At 33.0% G+C, this 21,316-nt stretch overlaps 1 protein-coding gene across 3 annotated transcripts in view; it reads left to right on the top strand.

Moving 5' to 3' along the window:
* MEMO1 (mediator of cell motility 1) overlaps positions 1-20,611 on the top strand; it is a 116,748-nt gene extending 96,137 nt beyond the window's left edge. For 2 of the 3 annotated variants that reach the window (XM_045978877.1, XM_045978875.1), the window contains 4 exons: positions 63-205; positions 8,226-8,302; positions 18,511-18,615; positions 19,945-20,611. In XM_045978877.1, the coding sequence (XP_045834833.1) occupies positions 63-205; positions 8,226-8,302; positions 18,511-18,615; positions 19,945-20,076 (457 nt within the window). In that variant the 3' untranslated portion in view covers positions 20,077-20,611. The remainder of the gene's footprint in view (positions 1-62; positions 206-8,225; positions 8,303-18,510; positions 18,616-19,944) is intronic. The other variant, XM_045978878.1, reaches the window with a different exon arrangement.
* Positions 20,612-21,316: the final 705 nt, after the last annotated feature.

Genomic DNA, 21,316 nt, shown 5'->3' with positions numbered 1-21,316 from the left:
AAAACTACTTTTATTCTTATACTTCTTAAATGACTTTTTTTTTTTTTTCTGTTTTCTTTAAGCCATAAGGATGAGTTTACCATTATTCCTGTACTGGTTGGAGCTCTGAGTGAGTCAAAAGAACAGGAATTCGGAAAACTCTTCAGTAAATATCTAGCGGATCCTAGTAATCTCTTTGTGGTTTCTTCTGATTTCTGCCATTGGGGTAAGTTCTAGATTTTAACATATCATGGTAGATAATATATACTTGTGGTTAATGGTATCTTTTCACTCTAAGCTCGGATTTTCAGTTCCTTATCACTTCCCTTGGAAAGTTTTACTTTTAGCTGCAACGGTTTAAAAGAGAATAAAAAAGTCTTTTAAAAAGGATCAGATTATGATAGATTATGGATACATTTCCAAAGGCGACTGGTATAATTGGATTCACACTGTGAGGGCATCCTTGCTTAGCCACTTATATTAGTGGGAGTTGAGATCTTTTAACCCTATTTCCAAGTTGAATTGTGTGGTAGATTCTCTGAAGTTAGTTTTTTCGTAGATAAAACAAATGTTCTTTAGAAGGTAAAAGAGCACTGTGTGCTATGCCAGTCCTTTTTCACATTTCCTTTTCTGTAATTAGTGTTTTTTTCTTTCTACTTTTCCTTTAGTGCTTAATTTTTGCCATCAGTTTAGAGCTACCCTCCAAGAATGTAACATGTGGGCTATTAGCATTTTGGTCTTCACTGGTAATGATTTATAAGGGTGAGGACTCTTAGGTGATTTTTGTTATTTTGTGAATAAAAAGAGAAAGGAAACTTCACAGTGAACCGATGATAAAGAGAGACATTTGTGAATGCCTCTTTGAGTAAATTTTGTATTTTGATTCTTTGAATACAGTTTGCTCTCCCTTATCCATGGCTGTTCTAGAATATTTTTGAATCTCTTCCTTTTAGGACATCTCTCATTGGCTTGAGGATGCCAATCAATACCTGTTCATCCTTCAGTTATTTCTTTGATTATAGAGAAAATGTAAGGCACAAGACTATAAATTTTAAGATCGAGTACTAGATTGGCCAGAAAAACATCCTCAATGAGATATAGGGACCCCTGGCTTTTATGTGTCTTAAGCATTGATTACTAGAGTTGACTCAATATTTACCTATTGTGGTTAGGCTGGTATTTTCTCTTCCATCGCTCTGTGAATGGTGTTGAGACCATCTTAAGAGAGCCATCCTCCTTTATAGATAAGTATTTTGGTTTAAGGCACTAATTTCTCATCTGAGGCTGATTATCTTATGAAGGGGCATTTGGAAATGCCTGGAGACATTTTCGGTCATTACAATGGGGTGGGGGTTGGAAGTGGGAATGCTTTAGGCATCTATTTAGTGGAGTCCAGAGAAGCTGCTAAATAAACATCCTCTAGTACACAGGGTAGCACTCTTCATCAAAGAATTATCCTGCGTAAAATATCTAGTGCTGAGGTTGGGAAGTCCTGGTTTAGGATATGCAGGTAGCTATGTGACCTTGCCAAACTCCCTAAGAGGGCTCTCAGGGTTCTTTAATAATCAATTCTGTTGGCTAGTTGGTTTACTACCTTTGGCAGAAGTTATTTTTTATGGATTATAAGTATATTACTTAGATGTGAGGACTAGGTAGATTCTTGGAAATTCTGATATTTAGTCATAGTTGATCTTAAAAAGTAAGGAGTATCATTGTAGAAAGAAGGGTATTTTTCTTAGTATTGTGAATTTATGTTGGTAATAAAGCATATCCATATGTTTTAGAATTAAAAATTCTTGAAGCATGTGTCCCCTCCCTCTTCACTTTTAAGGCTCTTATGAGTCACTTTAAATTACTTTTAGATTTAAATAATTAGTTCCTCTGATACTGTTCTTTAGAATCTAGGTTCTCCCTCAAGATAGGGAACCATGTGCAGTCACAGCATAAATCCACACAAAAATCCATATTTGCTTTAAAATCGTTCTTTTCTGTTGAATGATTTTTTTTTTTTTGCTTCATGAATGAATTCTAAAGCAAATAAGTCCTAGTCCATGTACTGTATTTAGGTACAATATTGAGAGAGAAAGATGAATTTTGTTTTGTATTCTACCTAGGTTCTTGGAAGGTTATTTAGGCCTTTCAGTCTCCTGTGCTGTAGAAAAATTTGGCATTTAAATTATAAGCTAGGATTTCCTGGCGACAATTACAAACAAGAACTCAAAATTTCCAGAGGTTGGTAGGTGTTAGTTATGAGAATTATCCAGAGCCTAAAACATATTTTTATCTACATTTGGTGGTTATGTAATAGAACTTTTCCAGGTGTTTATTTTTTTAGTATCGCTCTCAATAACAATACTCATTAGGTGCTTGCTTTGCACTTACGAAAAGCACTGTACTGATTCTTGTTAGGAAATTTGATGAAGATCTGGGGATAAGTGGAAGGTGTTGCATGGATACTATTCCAAGATTGGTAGTTTCCCTTTACAATAGCAATAATAACTAAAGTAAGATTCATTTTCTATTATATGCCTAACTGAAATAATATGAATTTTTGACTAGTTACAGGTTAAAATAAAATGTCTTAGAAATTTCTGTATTTTTCAAGTTTCATGCTCTGGTGGCATTGGTCATCTTTTCTAAATTTTAATGAATGTTATACTCCCATTTCAAAAATCAAGCTTTTTCTTGTGAGGGTATTTCTTAATAGTTCTTCTTCTTCTTCTTCTTCTTCTTCTTCATCTGCTTCTGCTGCTTCTGCTGCTGCTTCTTTTTTGGTAAAGATACTGTATAGAATGATTTTACCATATCAAAGTAATGATAACACTGAATTCTAAATCATTTCACAGGAAGAATTCAGTTACTCAAATACTCAGAGATCTTAAAAGTTTCATTGAGTTAAGCTTTCAACACCCTTTATATTTCTAAATAGCTGATTTTTGGAGAAAAGTCACTTACTTGATTATGGTACAGTTGACAAATTACTCAGATGCCTACAGTGGAATTTGTTTTGTTGAATAACAGAGTACTAGCGGTGACAACATTTTTCATTTCTAGTCATTATTTCTATTATGTCCGGGTTCTGTTAAAAATAAGGCAAGAGATTTGGTGATAGAGACAGTGATTGGAAGGGTTTTGCCTGGTTCATTTTACTTGTTAGCCAGTGTCCATTACAAGAATGACTTTTTTAAAAGTGTACTTTGCTTTAAAGATTTTCATCTTTCAGATCCCATTTAAATTTTATGTGGACTTGAAAAAGACATTAGAGGGAGAAAAAGTAGAAAGATTAAAATATTCTCAAATTTTCTTTCTGGGTTGGGAAAGCTAAGGGAGAATTGGTACCTAGATTCTATTATGCCCCTTCTTTCTGTCCCTTCATTTGAATACCCCGCCCTAACAGAAAAAAAACCTTCACCATTTCAATTCCTGTCTTTTTTTAAATTATTAGTCTAATTCACATGAAAATTAATTAGTCAGCCCAATAGGGTGATGTTTCCTAGTAACACTTCATGAACTACCTCATTTCACCCTTCCTGCTACTACTAGGGCTTGTGGTGTAAGTGAAGGACATTTGTGGCTAGTATTTGATTTTTACCGTGGTTAGGTAATGTTATGTCCATACTTCTTCTGACCAAGTTTCTTTTCCTATAAGATGGCTCCATATAAGAGAATTTTTATTGGGCCTATTTTAGTTTTTCTAATTGTAGAATTTTCATTCTGTTTTCCCTTCATTTTTGCTCTTCTCCGTATATATAATATATAATGTTAATATATGTACATTTCTGATCTCCTTGAATTTTATATTTTCACATTTAGATCATTGACAGCTTTCATTAACATAATTTCTGATTAACTTCTAAGAAGTTTCTAAATGAAACGGCATCTAACAGAAATTGATTTTTTTAAAGTCAATTCAGTTTCCTTTTATGGTGGTTTTAAGTGCAAATTGACTTCAGTAAATTTACTTGGTAAATGTTAATGATAAATTATTTTATTAAATACAAATAAATTTTACTGCACTCAATTCAGCAGTTTTGGATTTTTTACATAGGAACTTACATTTGCATAGGTTTATATAATTTCTTTTTTTATTTGTGTCACCTACCAAAAGTAGCATTCCCCAGAATATTTATGAATTTATATCTTTATTCAGATTTCTAGTTTAATTTTCCATAACAAGTGATTATGCATGCCTGCTCTTTTTTCCTTTCTGTTGCTAGTCCCTTAGGTACTAGGGTGTTACTATTTTCTAAATAATTTCAATTGGTTTGAGTATAAGTTAGCTAATTCCTGAAATACATCTCATCCAAGCTTTCATATTTGTCTTCTCAAATTTTATATATACTAATCACACATATTTAGGTTTTTGATCTTTTGAGGGAAGGCTAATACTTTTTTTTTTCTTTTTACATTATAACTAAGACTTTAGAATGAAAGGACTGTAGTTTTTTTATGATTTCAATTATGAATGTCCTTAGTATGGGATGACCTAATAATCTATCTCATCGGTTGTTGTGAGGGTTAACTCAAATAATTGAAAATGCTTTAACATAGAAACATAAAGTGATTAAGTGAATGTGTAACAGTACAATTTTTACTGGACATATGTCTGAAAGTCTATTTTGTTCACTAATCTTTTTGGGGGCTTTAAAATCAACTTTCCAAGCTCATTGTTTATTTCTGCAAACCAGTGTATAGCTTAATGTTGAGGTATTTGCTATTTTTTTATTTTTTGTTTTGAGGCACTTAAAAAGCAGTGTTGGTTCTTGTACCATTCATTGTTATGTTTGTCCTCATTAGTTGATTGTTGTGTGTTGAACAGACATCCCTGGAGCTTACTCTCCACACTCTGTGAATCCACTCATTAATCACCAGTCACCTTTGGAGATGGGAAAATTACTTACCTGTATTTCTTTTTCTCAGAAAGCGTGCTCTGGAATGGATTCACAAATGAGCTACCCTCCTTCCCTCAAAGAGTAAGGTTTCTGCTTTACAGGATTTTTTTTCTTGGGTTATTTTTCCTCTCATCTTTTGAATTTGAAAAGAACTGAGGGAAGGCACCTGAAGAAACTACTGACATACTCACTAGGGGAGTTCCAAAGCTTGTGCTGCCCCTAGGGGCAGTGTCAATGGCTCTTAAAGCTAGAAAGCTCATACTTGGAGTTGAAACAGGGGCTCAAAGAATCCATTTTCCCAGTGTACCTTCTGAAAGGATAAGTTTCAGGTAAGTAATTTTCTCTTACTATGTGATATGCTTTATTCATACTTACAAAAGTATACAAGTCCAGTTCTCCAGGTACAGAGGCACCTGTGTTTGCTCAGTTTAGATGCATAAGCTTTACTGAATGTTAGAAGTGTTATAAAACAAAATGTCTGCTTGTGAGTTAAACATGAAGTCATAATACATCAACAGAAAATATTTGATTAAAGGTGCATTTATGAACAGTGTATTGTGCTAGTGTTGTCATTTCTTTCATTTCTCATTAAATAAAATCTTGATAAACTTCTTTTTGATAATTAGATACAAAAGATTTTTTGCATTCAAATTCCAAGAGGTGTATAACTAAAGTGGTGTGTGTGTGTGTGTGCACGCGTGTGTGTGCACACACCTCCTGCTTCCACCCCCACGGATAGGCTAGGATGATGGAAACTACTTACTTTGATTTAGATGCTTTCTGTATGTATATTGACCAGAATGAATTACTCAAGTAATTTTTAAATGCTTGTATAATTTTTAAAACTTATTCTAAGTTGAGCCGTTTAAGATATTTTTTCAGTGTAGTAGCTCTATGTAGTGTGGATTTAGCTACTTAATTGATACATTATTTAGAGCTCATAAAATATTTCTAGATTCTTCAGCTACAAAATGCAAACACCTAAAGAGTAGCAAGAGGTAGATAGCAAAATGTTAAACATTTCCTCATCAATTTCCTGTGCATTTTGTCGTTCTTTTTAAATCACATGTTGATTTGGCATTTTAAAGTATTCAAAACATTTTATGTATTTTTCTCTTACTTCAGAAGTAGTTAAGTCAGAGTTACAGTGAAAATGGTCCATATGAACATGGCAGCATTTCTAAGTATAGTTGTACTTTCCTTTCCGCTTGTGATTAAGGCAGCTTTGACCAACTTCAGTCATTTGAAACAGCAGCTCTGAACTTGGAAATAAGCAGAAAAGACTTGAGTAGAAAAAGTACATGCATTTTTCTGTATACCTGAAGAGTAGCAGTTTTCAGATTAGACAATTACATCCCAGTCACAGGGATTATTGACAGCTAAAACTAACAGCTATCTCCTCAAACAAGAAAAAGAGAATGTATTAGTATAAACCTGAAGTAGTTCAGGTTCAAAAAATATTCATCTTGATTGCTTCCAAGGATATTACTCTTACTACAGTTGACAGTGAATCAGAAGTTTCTTGTCTAAGATTAATAATTTGTTTATTTCACAAAAGATTTGGGGCAACTCTGTCAAAAGACCTTTGAAATCAAAGTAGAAATTTAGTACCGGTGAATTGAATCAAGAAGTTATTGCAACAGACTTTAGATTTTCTTTGAGCCTTCCAATAGCCGTCTGGCAAGTAGGAAAAATAGGGTCCAATTATATAGTTCTCGCTATTAGGTAGTAGTAAGTGTGTATATTCTGTAAAGAAAAACAAAACTATACCTAACTCTGAATTTTGAAAGAAATGTCTGATGAGTTAATTAATATAAGGGCATTGAGTAATGAATTGTCATTGTTTAAGCATCTTTTTAGTGCAAGGATTGTAATTGATCTCATAGTTATGGTGACATGTAGTAATCCTCAATGTTTATAAAAATGGTTGTTATATTTAGAAAGCAGATAATTGTCTTAGAACCTTATTGCTTGATTCTGGGATTTCATGAATTATAAGATGCAGTACTGATTTAATAGAAGCTCTTGAGGGAAAATAAGAACTGTTACATGAGTAATCATACATATTAATGTGTGTGCAAAGTTAAAATGTGAAAGTTAAGGAAATACAGTATAGTCTAGAAAGATGACCATCAAAGATGATTAAAATCAACAAGTAAAGGAAGTGTGGATACCTGTGATGTGTGGTTTTTTCCAAAAGAGATCACCAAAAGAGTTTTTTTATTTTGCATCACTCATCATTTATAAGATGATCTTTTTTTTTTAGTAAGATAAACAGAGAACTTAAAAATCATAAGTATCCGATCAAAGAAACCCATCTTCTCAGGAGTGAGGATAATAATTGTATATGTGAACTTTGCTCTAAAAATGAAGCACAAGACACAGAGTGTGTGCATACATGACTGGTGTACTCATATACCTTTAAAATGTATTTTGGTGAATCTTTAAAAATAGCTAAATATAAAAGTAATGAGTTCTAAGAAATATGGGCATCACAGATATACAAATGTAGATGTGTCTGAAATAGAGCATAATCTGTGGAATAACATACCACAATTATTTATGAATATGTTTAACTTTTGGTTTTTATACGACTATAATAGGGAGCCAAATTTATTACCTGAGCCTTTTGTTTTCTGTCTTCTTTTCAAGCTTCTTCCAGCTTACCCTCTCTTTCTTGGAGAAGAGCTAAATGTGAATGTTCTGTCCTTGTACTCTTACTGAGATTTTATTGTCAGAGCAGGACAATTGTATTTATCCTTTTGTGCCTCCTATTATAAGGCACTTGTATCGATCTTTTTTCAAGTAGAGAGTTTTGCAAAAATGAGATAAATTTTTTTATTGAGGTCATAAAAATCACATAAGCCACAATATATCTCTGACCTGCACATTTTTTTTCTGTAATAGAGATCAAATCTTTGCATTTATACAGCAAAAGCTAAGCTTTCATTGATTTCATTGATTTGTTACACTGAGATAGTTTCCTTAAACCAGATTTCCTTGAATCATATTCTTTGGGTTTACCTTCCATTACAGAGTGATATAATATGTTTAACAATGCTTCTAACTTTTAAGCTGTTTTGTTTCCTTAGTCTTTTGTATTGCTTGTGACTTTAAGGTTCTACAGTTTGAAGTAGTTTTTAACATCATAAAACACTGGTGATATATCATTTCTTTATTACTTCCCAAATATGCCTTTTATTTTTATGTACAAGGGCTCTTGGGAATGATTCTCTCAGAGGCTTAAGCTGTGCTTTGCCTTCCATGAGAACTGAAATTATTTGGTAAGCGCTTGCTTTCTTTTTAGCTTCTAATTTTTCCCTATTTTATTTTGTACATGATATTTGTTTCAAGGTCAAAGGTTCCGTTACAGTTACTATGATGAATCCCAGGGGGAGATTTATAGATCCATTGAACATCTAGATAAAATGGTAAGTCTTTCAGGTGTGGGGTTTTAATGCTCTAAGGTATTTTCTTTGATTTCAGATTAGTGATTCAAGACTTAATATGTTGAAATATACAGTGGACTAATAATTCTTTCCCTATCTTTATTTAACTAAATGTGCAAAATATAATTTACAATCATATGAATATTGATTATAAAAATAATCCCTTTTTTATTAGTTGAAATTTCCTTTATCTTAATTTTATTTGATTAGTAAGAAAAGAATAATATATAGATTTTTAGATGCTATTTGGGGGAGTGTCTCAGGTTTAGGGATGACAGGATACTAACGCCATTACTTATTTTTAAGCAGAAACAACCATAGCAAATTCTAAGTTTATTTTATTATTATATTTTTTGGCCATTCGGATTTTCTTAAGTGGTATTTCATTTTGTTGTTTAAATAGAGAATTTAAAAATATGATTGTATTCTTATCTGGCCCGGTAGTACAACAGACACTGATCCTGCTGTCATTTTCCTTAAAATAGTATGGTAGTTGGAGTAATTGTTTTCATATTTGAAAAGTCATGCAGATCATTTTGTGTTTTTAAACTTAGAATATTAAATATAGGAGGTTTATCACTTATTGGCTTTGACTTTTGACAGATCATTTCAGTTCTCTAGTCCTCAATTTGTCATCTCAGAGATGAGAGACTTGAAATAGGTGGTCTCTAAATTGTCTTTAAATCTGTCAGACTTTAAGTCAGTGATATGTTGAAATCAACTTTACCACTGTTTGAAAAGCTTTATGCATATGTTTTAGTACAAGACTATTTAGTCTAAAGTTGATAAAACATTTTAGTGAGGAATCTGGATCTAAAACCATAGGTAGGTTATTCCTTATATTTTATTAAAAGCCAAATGGAATGAATGCAAATTTAGTTACCCAGGAGATTTTATTATACGTAGATTTTATCATATTTAAATTTATCTTGTTACTTAGATCCGATTATAGCCTAATACTTTTACCTTTGGAATTTTGTTTGGACTTAATCTACTGACTTTTCTTTTGGATTTATGATGTCACGTCAGTCATTTAATCCTTTCTTGGCTTCTAGTTCTCATCTTACTTTTCTGAGGCGTAATTCTCAGTTGCGTCAGAAAACTTTTCTGATTATGTCATCATTTATTTTGTTCATGTAGCAAGTGGTTAATGCGTGTCTTCTGTGTGTCTGGTACTGTGTGAAGTACTGAAGACGTTAAGAAGATAAAACATTGTCTTTCACTTAACAGAACTTTCAGTGCAGTCGTTGAGCAGACTAAGAAAGAAGTTATTCCAATACGGAGCTGTAAGAATTACTTAGGGCACATACTCTCCTTATTGTCCTGTGAGGATGATATAGATGTGCCTACCTTAGGGCTTTGGCCCTTTTTGTACTTGACTGTCTGACTTTGTGGCTTTGCTCAGCTTTACCTTCCCAGCAAGACACACCGACTTCCCAGTTCAATTTTGCATCATCACTCCACCTTCTCAGCATTCCCAACGGACCTTATCGTGCTGCAGTTTTTCTTTCAACAAACTAAATATTCTACTTATTTATTATAGTTTTGTTAGTCAGGATATTTATTTTGTTCTCCAGTGTATCCAGGGTGCTTAGAGTAGTGATTAGAACATTAGTAGTTCAGTAAATACTTTTCAGGTGAATGAAGTAATGAAGTAATGAATATAATCTTCCTATATACATAATTAAATTAAGTGAGTACCCTAACTGTAATATGAGAAAGAAATAAGGGGAAAGTAATTTATGATAAACTAATAAATTTTTAATACTGTAAGGGCCCGAATTCTAACTATATTAGAAGACACTATGAAGTAGATGCTTACACATTATATCATTACTATAACAGCTATCAATCCAAACCTAAACAGTTATTTTATGTTTGTGACTCATATTACTAAGGTGCATTGCTGGGTGACTTGATTTTCCAAAATCGTGAGTAATTCCTAGTAAAGTTGTAAACTAAACAAAGTACAGCCTTCCCTTACTTTATATGAATATGGCCATTCCTTGGAAATCTGTATATTAAAACCATGTAAAACTTATTAGTATTTATGTATAAAATAGAGTTAAGGGTCTAGATAATTATTAGCAGGGTTTTTTTTTTAAGATTTTATTTATGTATTTGACAGATAGAGATCACAAGTAGGCAGAGTCAGGCAGAGAGAGAGGAGGAAGCAGGCCCCCTGCTGAGCAGAGAGACCGATGTGGGGCTCTATCCCACATGATCCTGGGATCATGACCTGAGCCAAAGGCAGAGGCTTTAACCCACTGAGCCACCCAGGTGCCCCAGCAGGGTTGTTTTTTTTTTTTTTAAGATTTTGCTTATTTATTTGACAGAGAGAGAGATCACAAGTAGGCCGAGAGGCAGGGAGAGAGAGGGAGAAGCAGGCTTCCCGCTGATCAGAGAGCCCAATGTGGGGCTCGATCCCAGGACCCTTATATTGTGACCTGAGCCAAAGGCAGAGGCTTAACCCACTGAGCCACCCAGGCGCCCAGGTTTTTCACCTATGTAGGCATGTCAAGAGTGTTATGGGATGAGAACAATTATTTGTGTGTGGGAGTATCTTGTATTATAGGACAATCAGCATGCCTGGATACCACCCACTAGTATCTTTTAATTATTGGGACAACCCAAAAATATATTCATAGATTTCCATTATGCTCCTACAGTAAATGGTTGTTCCATGACCTTAAGTTTTCTTCTCAGTATTAATTACTGTGTGACTTACTATCTGTTGATTTGTTTGGTGATAACCTCTTCTATTAGACTGTAAGCTTCATGAGATCAGGATCTTTGTCCATTTTGTACCAGCCTTTCATTGGGTACTCAATATATGCAATTGTTGAGTGGATCGGTGGATGAATGGACTGGGAGTAGTAGTGAGAAATGAAGCTAGAGGATCTAGAACAGGCTGTTTATTTATTTTAAGGGTTTTATTGACAGACACTTAACTGACTGAACCACCCAGGCACTCCTAGAACAGGCTGTTTAAAGGGTATTAAATAGGAGAATGATAAGATCAGATTGTATTTGAATAGCTCATACAGCTGCAGTGTCAAGGTGGGTTCGAGGGAGGTCAAAGGAAAAATGCATAGACCATTTTGGTAATCCAGGTGACAAATGGTAATTCAGACAGTGGATGGGGTGGTGATGATGGAAGAGAGGGACAGAGTGGATATGATCAGTACATATAAGAGATAAATTAATGATGGAACTTGGAGATTGATTGAACTTGCTGGGAAAGGAAGTTCTCAAGAATAACTCCTAGATGTCTGGCTTATGCTGCTGGTTGGGTATTGGTACTGTTCACTTAGATTTAAATCACAAGAAGATAGGACTGATATTTTAGGAGGTAGGGAAATCATAAATCACATTAAGGATATGTTATATTTGCTGTTGCATTTAAGATATCCAAGTGGAGATATCAAGTTGGCATTTGGATTTTCATTTTGCCAATTATTTTTTAGTGCATTTATAGTCCTAGGCACCATTGGAGTTAGGGCAGTAAACACACACACTTACTCTTACTTACACTTACTTCATTACTTACAGAACTTTTATTCTAACAGGAGGAGATACATTAAAAAAAAAGAGTAAAGATATATATATTTATATTTATATTTATATATATGTTAGTTTCCAAAAGCGATCTGTGCTGTACAGAAAATATTGAAAGGATTTTGAAATAGTAAATGATTCAAGTGATTGGTGGTTAAGTGGTTGGAGAAAGACTGCCCTGAGGAGAAACATTAAACTGAGAGATAAGAAGGACCAAACCAAGTAAAGATCAGAGGAAAGAGCATTCTGGACAGAAGGACCTGCCTGTGCAAAGTCCTTAAGATAGGAAAGAGGCTGGGTATGAAGAAAAAAAAAAAAAAAAAAAGACCAGTGTTGCAGGAGTATGGTAGATAAGGATAAGAGTGGTACAAGCTGTGGCAAGAGGGATAGGCAGAGGCTGGATAATATAGGGCTTTATATTCCAGGGTAAGAAATGTATGTAAGTGCAAAGAAATGATGTAGTTACATTATTTTATGTTATTTTTAAAAAGATTTTATTTATTTTTGAGAGAGAGCACAAGAGTGAGGGGGACAGAGGAAGAGGGAGAAGCAGACTGAGAGTCACCCGGGCACCCCTAGTTACATTACTTTAGAAGTCATTCAGAAGGGCTTTGCTACAGAATTGACTGTATTGGTTGTAAGCCTGGGGAAGAGGTCTGGAATAAGTTCAAGAGGTCTGGAGTTAAGTAAGTAACATGTAGATGGTCAGAGAGATTGTCTACTATAGTAATCCTTAACTTTGTTTTTACAATTTCCATCACCCATGGGACTTTTTCAAAGTAGACTTGCCCATGGTGCCCCTGGAGATGTGCCTTCTGGTAGTGTGGGAGGAGTCCCAACATCTTTTAATTCCTCAGTTTGCTTTGTAGTACACAACACTGTCCTGTTATGGCCCCTAATCTGTTGAGTAGAACAAATTTCCTATTTATCTCCTCTTGCTTTCTGTTCAGCTCTTTAAATCATTTGCCAACTTTAATTAGGCAGCATTTAATTTTGCACATGTAAAAATTTGTAAATCCGTGAATTAATGCTTTTAGCACAGAGAGATGTTTTCTCTAAAATATTAGTTTACCTGGTACTCTGAAGTCACTGAACATAGTAGCATCCTTTGGAACTCTTTAGAAGTATGGTCACATTTAAACACTTCAGTATTATTTTACTAATTATTCTATGTGTTATATATAAACATCCATACTTAACTATTCTTTTAGCCTTAAGAGGACTAGCTTTACTTAACCTTCTTGAGGTATATTTTTATCAGACAGATAGACCTTGGTTTCCTACTTTGAGGCAGAGCAAAAAGGGTAACAATAACCCATTGGCATGATTCTCATAATTCTATAGTTATTGCCTTTTTTGGTAGCTTCTAAGTCTTTGAAATTATAAATTTTTGCTCAAAAAGGGTATACAGAACCAGTAAGTTTAATATTGACTTCTAAATCTGCATCTGATTTACCTTACTTTAGGTGTCCAAAATCAGGGACATAATTTTTAAATTTTTATTTAGTCTGGAATATAATTTCTGAATATTAAGTATTTGCTTCTTGTTAACACATCTGGATTTAATATTTGATATAATATTTGACTTGGAGTCAGATTTTTGTGGTCCTTTTCTGTTTATATATAGAAGTTTTAAATGGTTCGTAAGTGTTCTGTTCTTTTATTAGCATGTTTTTAATTCAAGTTGTAAGTCACTTCTGGGGGTTAAAGTGGATTAAAATAATAAGAGTGGATAGGTCTATACATATGGTTATGTATGTATGTTTATATATATGTGTGTTTATATATATATATGTACACTCACTATTAAGTTCTTATATAACGTATTTTCTTAATTGATTTATATAACCAAATGGTGACTATCCCTCTGTATATATTCCTTTTCTAAAGTGCCATTTTATGTTATAAATAATTTCATTCATTTGAGAACCAGTATCTTAGTTTCTATATGCAATCTTTTCAGAGCAAATATAATTGGAAGTGTTCTCTGTATAAAGTACTAAAACATGTTATCAGTTCTGAATTGTAATCATTACACATTTTGAAAATTTGATAGGATGAAAATTTATTTAGGTATAAAATCTTAGGTATAGTCTTTTCAAAATTAGTATGTTAATTAGTTTTAGCTCTTTTTTTGTTATCAGAAAAGTCTTATTAAATAGAGTTACTTATTAAATAGAGTTACTAAAATAAAAAGTAAAAGTGTTTCTAGGTTCCAAAGCAAAATAAAAATAGCTGTTCCTCTTATTACAAAATAATTACATCTCTAGCATTTGAGTATCTTGGAATCAAGTTATGTGAAAAAAATATTTGAAGAAAAATATGTAGGAAAATAAACTGGATCTTCCAAATGTTGTAAGTGGGGAAAAAGTAACTAGTTACAGGAGATTGTAAAAGTGTTATATTAGTATTGGCTGCTGATCATGTTTTTGGTAATTAGAACGTTGTAATTTCAGTAATTACAAAGCAGAACATATTTTAAGACACTCATTTTTGTGAACTTTTGATATTACATACTGGAAACATTAACCGTACATAAGTACATACATATATGTTTTATATATATATCACATAATCATGTTTTTTTTTCAAGCCACTTTTGATATAGACCAATATTTCATTATGGACATTGCCAAATTATTTATGATTTGGCAAAGAGAGTCTGAAAATGTCATTGTAGGCATCCTTACGATATGTTTTCCTTCCAGATTTATTAGTAGTCACTTTATTTAATTTGAACTTCAGCTACCGTTCTTTCAACTCTTTTGAAAGTGAAATTGTTCAGATTTGTGTACTTAGACTTCTTTCTCGAACTCAAGACAATAGTTTCTTTAGTAGTCTTTGGTATAAGGTTTTATAATATCATCTTTTAAGATAGCTACTTATTAGTATATTGCTCTTAGCACTGCTATCTTTAGGGTGATTTTTTTTTCCCCATGAAATTTCTTTGACTGTAAGATTTTCTCTTGATGCCCCTTACTGAAGGCAGAGTATTTCCTTTCCCCACCTTGTCCACCTAAAGGTACATCCATCTCTCCAACATAAATATATATCCTTACTCTGAGGCCTACTCACAAGATAATATGGTGATTAGTTAAGTGTTCATAATAAAAAGACCTATGGTTCTAGTTCTAATTTCTTAAAGTCCTCTAAAATAGTTTTGTTTCTTTTTTGTGTTTGTTACTATAAATGGAGATTGCTTCTGGTGATAGTATTTAAAATTAAATTAAATATTTTATAATGTTCAAACTTTTAAAAAGTTTTTTAAAGATTTTATTTATTTATTTGAGAGAAAGAAAAAGCATAGAGGGGAAGTGAGAGGGAGAAACAGACCCCCTAGACTCCCTGCTGAACAGGAAGCCCCATTTCAGGCTTGATCCCAGGATCCCAAGATCATAACCTGAGCTGAAGGCAGACGCTTGACCAACTAAGCCACCCGGGTGTCCCTATATATAAACTTTTTAAAAAGGGAAGATCTTTGTTGTCTTATGAGAGTCCTGAATATGCTGCTCTATCAGTTAAAACTGTTCAGTTTAGGATTGTCACTTGGGATTGAACATTACAAGCTTTCACTCGTTGCTTAGAGAGTCAGCATTATGATGGATTCCCTCTGCTCTTGTTCCCCCTCACAGTACGGAGTTAACTTTCAATCTGAGGATTTCTTGCTGAAGCCCCTAAATTTCTCAGAAACCCAAATCATGATGGATATTGGCTTTTGGTGTTTATGATATCTGCTTTTTATCTTAGATCTTCACTACTTCATATTGGATTTAAGTTCATGTGAACAGATTCTCAGTATGCTAGGCCGTAGGTAGGATTTTCATCACCTGGACTTCAGATTCACTGATCAAGTATTTTAAGTAATTGAAGAGTTAACTAAGCTTAGTGGGGAAGTACTTTGTTTCTTCATCTTGGAATTTTGGCTGTTGGCAGTAGTATCAAATTAACATTTTCATCTTCTTGAAATTTTGGTAACTATGATTTAAAAGTTGTTAACATCAAGATATAAATATATACAAAAGTATATTTGCCAGTGTTCTGTATTACTTAATAGATGCCCTGTCTCTCATTATCATTATTGCTATTGTTTGCATACTTTGTGAATTTTCCAATTGGAGAATTTCCCTCTTGAGAAAAGCCTTATTTTTTTCTCTATATCCCTTCTTTATAGAACTGCATACTTGGTCACTATCTTTATTTGTCAGAGAATGATTATAGTGGAATTGATTCTTGCCCTAGTAGGTACATAACACACTTTAGGGGATTAAATATTTAAATTTTATCCCTTAATTTCCATCATCTCAATTTTTTCTTTTCCCCATTGTCATTTAACCATTATATCTTAATTTCAAACACTTTATTTAGTAGTGTCTTCTCTACATTCATAACTTTATTTTATATCTTTCTATATGAAATTTCTTGAATTCTTTTTTTTAAACAAATTTGATTAGTTTTCTTGTCTTTGAATTCTTCATGTCAGCATATGAATGTGGTAAGTTTGTTCAAAATGTACTTTAAGATTTTAACATTAACATGCACCTCAGAACCTTAGTGTCACATAATATATTAATGAGTAGAGTTCTATTTAAGGTCAGCTGTCCCAGACTTCATCCAAGAACATTAAAAGTTCTCTTAAAGTGTGTGTACCAATTATAGCTGTGAGAGTATTTAAAGAATTGTTCGTATGTCTCTTAGGCTGCATGAAGCAGACTAGTGAGTGAGAAAGAGCCTCAGATTAGAAATTCAGAGGCAAGGTTTTAGCCTTATTTATGCCTCAGTTCCTTCATTTTTAGGGAGTTATATCATGATTATCCATATGTGTGGAAGAGATTTGTGTAACTCCATCTCTGCATTACTGCTTGGTTTAGAAATATATTGTGTGATATTCTTTGAACCAGAATTATGGTACTAATTATTTATGTTGGGTTTAATTTTTAAGTTTTTTCATATTTCTCTGAATTTGCACCAAATGTCACTGGAGACTATTGATTTGGCAGCCTCCTAGTTTGCAGGGGAAAACAGCTTAGCATTAAACACTGATTGTGGACAAGTCTAGAGTGGCTAATTGATGGGCAGTCAATTGAAAGTTGATTACATGCACATACCTGTCTTTTCCTGTTTGCAGGAAAGTGTGATGATGATTATGAATGATTTGAATGCTCTGAAAACAGGTTCTTTATAAAATTAAATTTTGATGCCACCACTGCAGTATTTTTATGTCATCTACTGATTACTATCATTTTTCAGATGAGTGTTCATCTGATTACTCTAGGTGCTTTTCCACTGCGGTTGTTTTAAAACATGTTGAAATATAATTTAAAAACCACACAAAATATATCAGTTGATTCCCTAGTTAAACCACCATTTACATTTCTCTCAGAATATGTTAATCTGGTTTGTAGAACACAAATGTTAAACATTTTACCTGAATAAGAAACAAGGTAAGATAATTGGTGAATGAATGAGAATCATTGATTTATTTGCTTGATTAAAATTGCTCTATATTACTGTATTATGAACACATTATTTGAATGGATTTGCAGCGTATGGAATTTAGTGTGAATAAATGTCCAAGTCATAGTGGTTGTTTTAATAGTAGTCCTAAAATTTTTTGATTCTGAATTAAAATCTTAAAAATAAAGCATTCCAGTTGAAAGTATAAAGAGATAAAAAGGTTTCTTTCTTTCTTCTTTTTTTTTTTTTCCTTAAAGATTTATTTACTTATTTGAGCGAGAGCATGAGTGGGGAGGGAGGGCGGGAAAGGGACAGAGGAAGAGGAAGATCTCAAGCAGACTTCCTGCTGAGTGCAGAGCCCATGGCCAGGCTCATTTCCGGGACTCTGAGTTCATGACCTGAGCCAAAACTAAGAGATGCTCAGCTGACTGAACCACCCAACCACCCCAAGAGATAAAACGCTTTTAAGATAATTTGGCTTTCCATTATTTTGCTTACATGAATAAAGTTATTTGTTACTGGGAGACAGGCCAATACTTTATTTTAAAAAGTTCGTAAAGGCCTATTTTGCTTAAGCATTTATCTTTTATGAGCTTTAAGTTAATTAAAACTATGTTAACATTTTTCTTAGAGGTATCTTCTTTTTATCGTATTGATAATTCAGAATGCCTTGCATACTGTTGATATTTAAGTGTATGTTATGGAATTAGCTAAGTTACAGTAAACTCTTAATTATTTATGCTAGTGGTAGGAGGAATATGATGGTTATGAGAAAAAAACCTGCCATATAGCAAAGTTAATTTCTGCAATAGATTTACTTTTGTAAATACATTTATAGAAGAAAAATGTAAAATTGTGAAATGTTAAGGGTTGTGAGTTAAGTGGTAATTGGTGATGGTGGTGTGGAAACATAGCAGGAGGTCAGAAAAAACTAAACTGAGGACTGAAGGTTTTCTGTTAATCAAGTGTACATATTGTTGAGAGCTAACTATAATGAGATTACTTTTGATGAATAAGTTTGATATTTTACAAGGATTATTTAAATTTCCTTTTCTTTACTTCTCCTTAATTGAAAAATTAGGTTTAGCTCTAAGTAACAGTTTTAAAATGTAATTAAGAAATAATAAATTGTGTACTTTTTCTTTTTCTTTCATTTTCTTTTTCTCTTCTTTTTTTAGGGTATGAATATTATAGAACAACTAGACCCTGTATCTTTTAGCAATTACTTGAAGAAATACCATAATACTATATGTGGAAGACATCCCATTGGGGTGTTATTAAATGTGAGTATCTTTAGGAAGCCTTGATTTCTAGCATTTGATCCTATGATGTTTCAAAATGTCTTAATTGTTATCATCTGTGATACTTTGTTAATGAACATTGCTTTTAGGTAACTTTTTTTTCTAGTATCTTTAAGATAATTTGGCTTTCTGTTATTTTGCTTACATGAATAAAGTTATTTGTTATTGGGAGATAGGCCGGTACTTTTTTTTAAATGCAGAAAAATTATTTAGAATAGCCAGTTCCAATATGTTTTTTACAAATATAAATCAAAGCAATCCTTGGTAATAAGTAACCTTATTAATTTTTTGGTTTTATTTAATGTTCTAGACTATATTAAAAATAAACAGAAAATTCTGTTCTTGAACTTCAGATATTCATAATTTAGTAACATGAGACAGATTGCCTGTTATGTTTTTCTCTTTACAACAAAAACAATATTTCATGTAAATAATAGTAAGAGGCAGAAGTTCTGGGTAGCTGGATTTTTGAAAGAGATAATAATATTCTTCTCCTGTAATAAAACAGTGTGGCTTTCCTAAAAGAAAATGTGAGACTTTTTAATAGAGAAGAAAGTGTGAGTAAATTCAGGAATGGGAGGAGGAAGCAATAATGCCTTCATTGTTTGGGGAGGCAGAGAAATAATGGAGAAGGTAATGTTAGTCTAGAATAGTGCAGGGTAGGAACCTACCCTACAGTGTTCGTTCAGTGTAATTTGAAAGATAGTACATTGTGGATTTTTAGGAATGATTTCTTTTAAGCAGTATTGATTGAAAGTAAAGCCTGTTCAGGGCTTAAACTAATTCTTGAAATTTAAACTAGGTAAGCTACACTGATTTCCTAAATTGGAAATTTAGATTGAATTGGATCAAATAAAATTTTAATAAAATAAATGAAACAATCCACAATTAAAGTAAAAATTGTGGTTTACCCCTTAGGTCTGGAAATTAATTTATATAGATTTGACATTTAGTCAAAGTTCGACGAAGAAGAGACCAGGATTTCATGACAGAAGTGGCTATGATTTGGTTTAGAGAAAAGAGAGAAAGGTCCATGTTTCTTGAAGTGGCTTTGTTAAATATAACAAGGGTAGGGTGGGAGATGACTGATATTTATCAAGAAGTCAGATTAGGGGAAATTCTTTGAGAGAATGAAGTAAGGAACTCTCTTTTTCCTGTTTAATAATATGCAAAAAGAAGCTCAAGAAACAAATCAAGAGAAGAGTAAAAAATCTAGGTTTCAGCTGTGAAGTGGACAAAGTTAAGACACCAACACAGAAGTATTTACTTTTTATATGAGGTCTGTCGTAACCAGTTTTTTTTTCCCCCTAGGCTATCACAGAGCTCCAGAAGAATGGAATGAATATGAGCTTTTCCTTTTTGAATTATGCCCAGTCAAGCCAGTGTAGAAACTGGCAAGACAGCTCAGTGAGTTATGCAGCGGGAGCACTCACGGTCCACTGAAGCTCTGAATCCTCAGGGATGCCACCTGCACATACTCATTCTCTGTCCGGGGTCCCCGCCTAGCCCTTACCAAGATACTGGTCCTGGTTTGGGGGGATTCTGAAACCTCAAACTAATAGAACTTTCTTCTCTTCTTTTCTAGTAGGTGTAGTCCTTCCTTAATTTCAATTCATTAAAAAATGCTTTATAGTTTAGGGCAGTGGAAGGAAGGTTGGCATCAAAATATTTTGATCAAAAAAGATGGCAATGTAAAGGCCCAGCTGTGGCAGACAGTTTTTTGAAAGTAACTTGTAAAGCATTTACCATATCCTAAATTTGCACTCTTTGCAGACTTGTGCACATATATTCCGCTTTCAGAATAGTTTTGCAAATTGTACACAAACAAACAAAAAAAGGGTGGAAGCTTTTTAATAAAGAAATTGCATTTATAAATGATCTGTATTAGAATATAATAAATCTCCAGTTATAGTCAATTACTACCCGTGTTGTACAACAGATACCTTCTATTTTAGTTGCTAATAAAGGGCTACACAACTCAAAATAGTCTGATTTAAACTTATTGCTCTGTGGTACCTACGAAAATTGTTTTTTTATTAATTCCATCTCAGAATTTTTATGTTAAAAGTGGTAAACTTCAGCTCATGTAAAAACTATGTTAGGATGTATTTTATATTTTACATATTTATGTGATTTTTTTATCACAGACATTAGAATCATATTTTGAAGTTAGCTTTTAAAATTACATACAGTTTGGCTTTTTGTGTGTGACATCACTTTGTGTCATTACTATATTATAATCGAATATAAATTCAAGATTGGTAAAAGAACAGATGTACTCCTTTCCTTCAAAGATCGTGTTTGATAGGCAGTAGTCTGCAAATGAGGAAATATTAAAGAGTGTTCTTAGTGATTTTCAAATCATTGCAGACTGTATACTGCTGCTGTGCTTTTTTAGTGCTTTAAATAATTTGACTCTTTTACTTGAATTTTTAGCAAGAAATCATTAACAGTAACAAAAACAAAACAAAACAAAAAAACCACTGGATTTTCTTATAGTTCTACAAATTTTTTGTCATGATTTTTGGTGCGGCTCTTCCAACTAAAATAATGGTATGGTGTTGTATTTCTTTTTTTTTTAGCATAGACCATTTCTAGTCACTTTGGGGGGAAAATATATATATAATCTGATTAGGTGATTATTGGCCACCATGCATGTAGTAGATTATACCTATTTCAATCT

Source organism: Meles meles, chromosome 15 (assembly GCF_922984935.1).
Source record: "Meles meles chromosome 15, mMelMel3.1 paternal haplotype, whole genome shotgun sequence".
NCBI classification, from domain to species: domain Eukaryota; kingdom Metazoa; phylum Chordata; class Mammalia; order Carnivora; family Mustelidae; genus Meles; species Meles meles.
The sequence above is the reverse complement of the archived record's forward strand: the minus strand, read 5'-3'. Positions and strand labels throughout refer to the sequence as shown.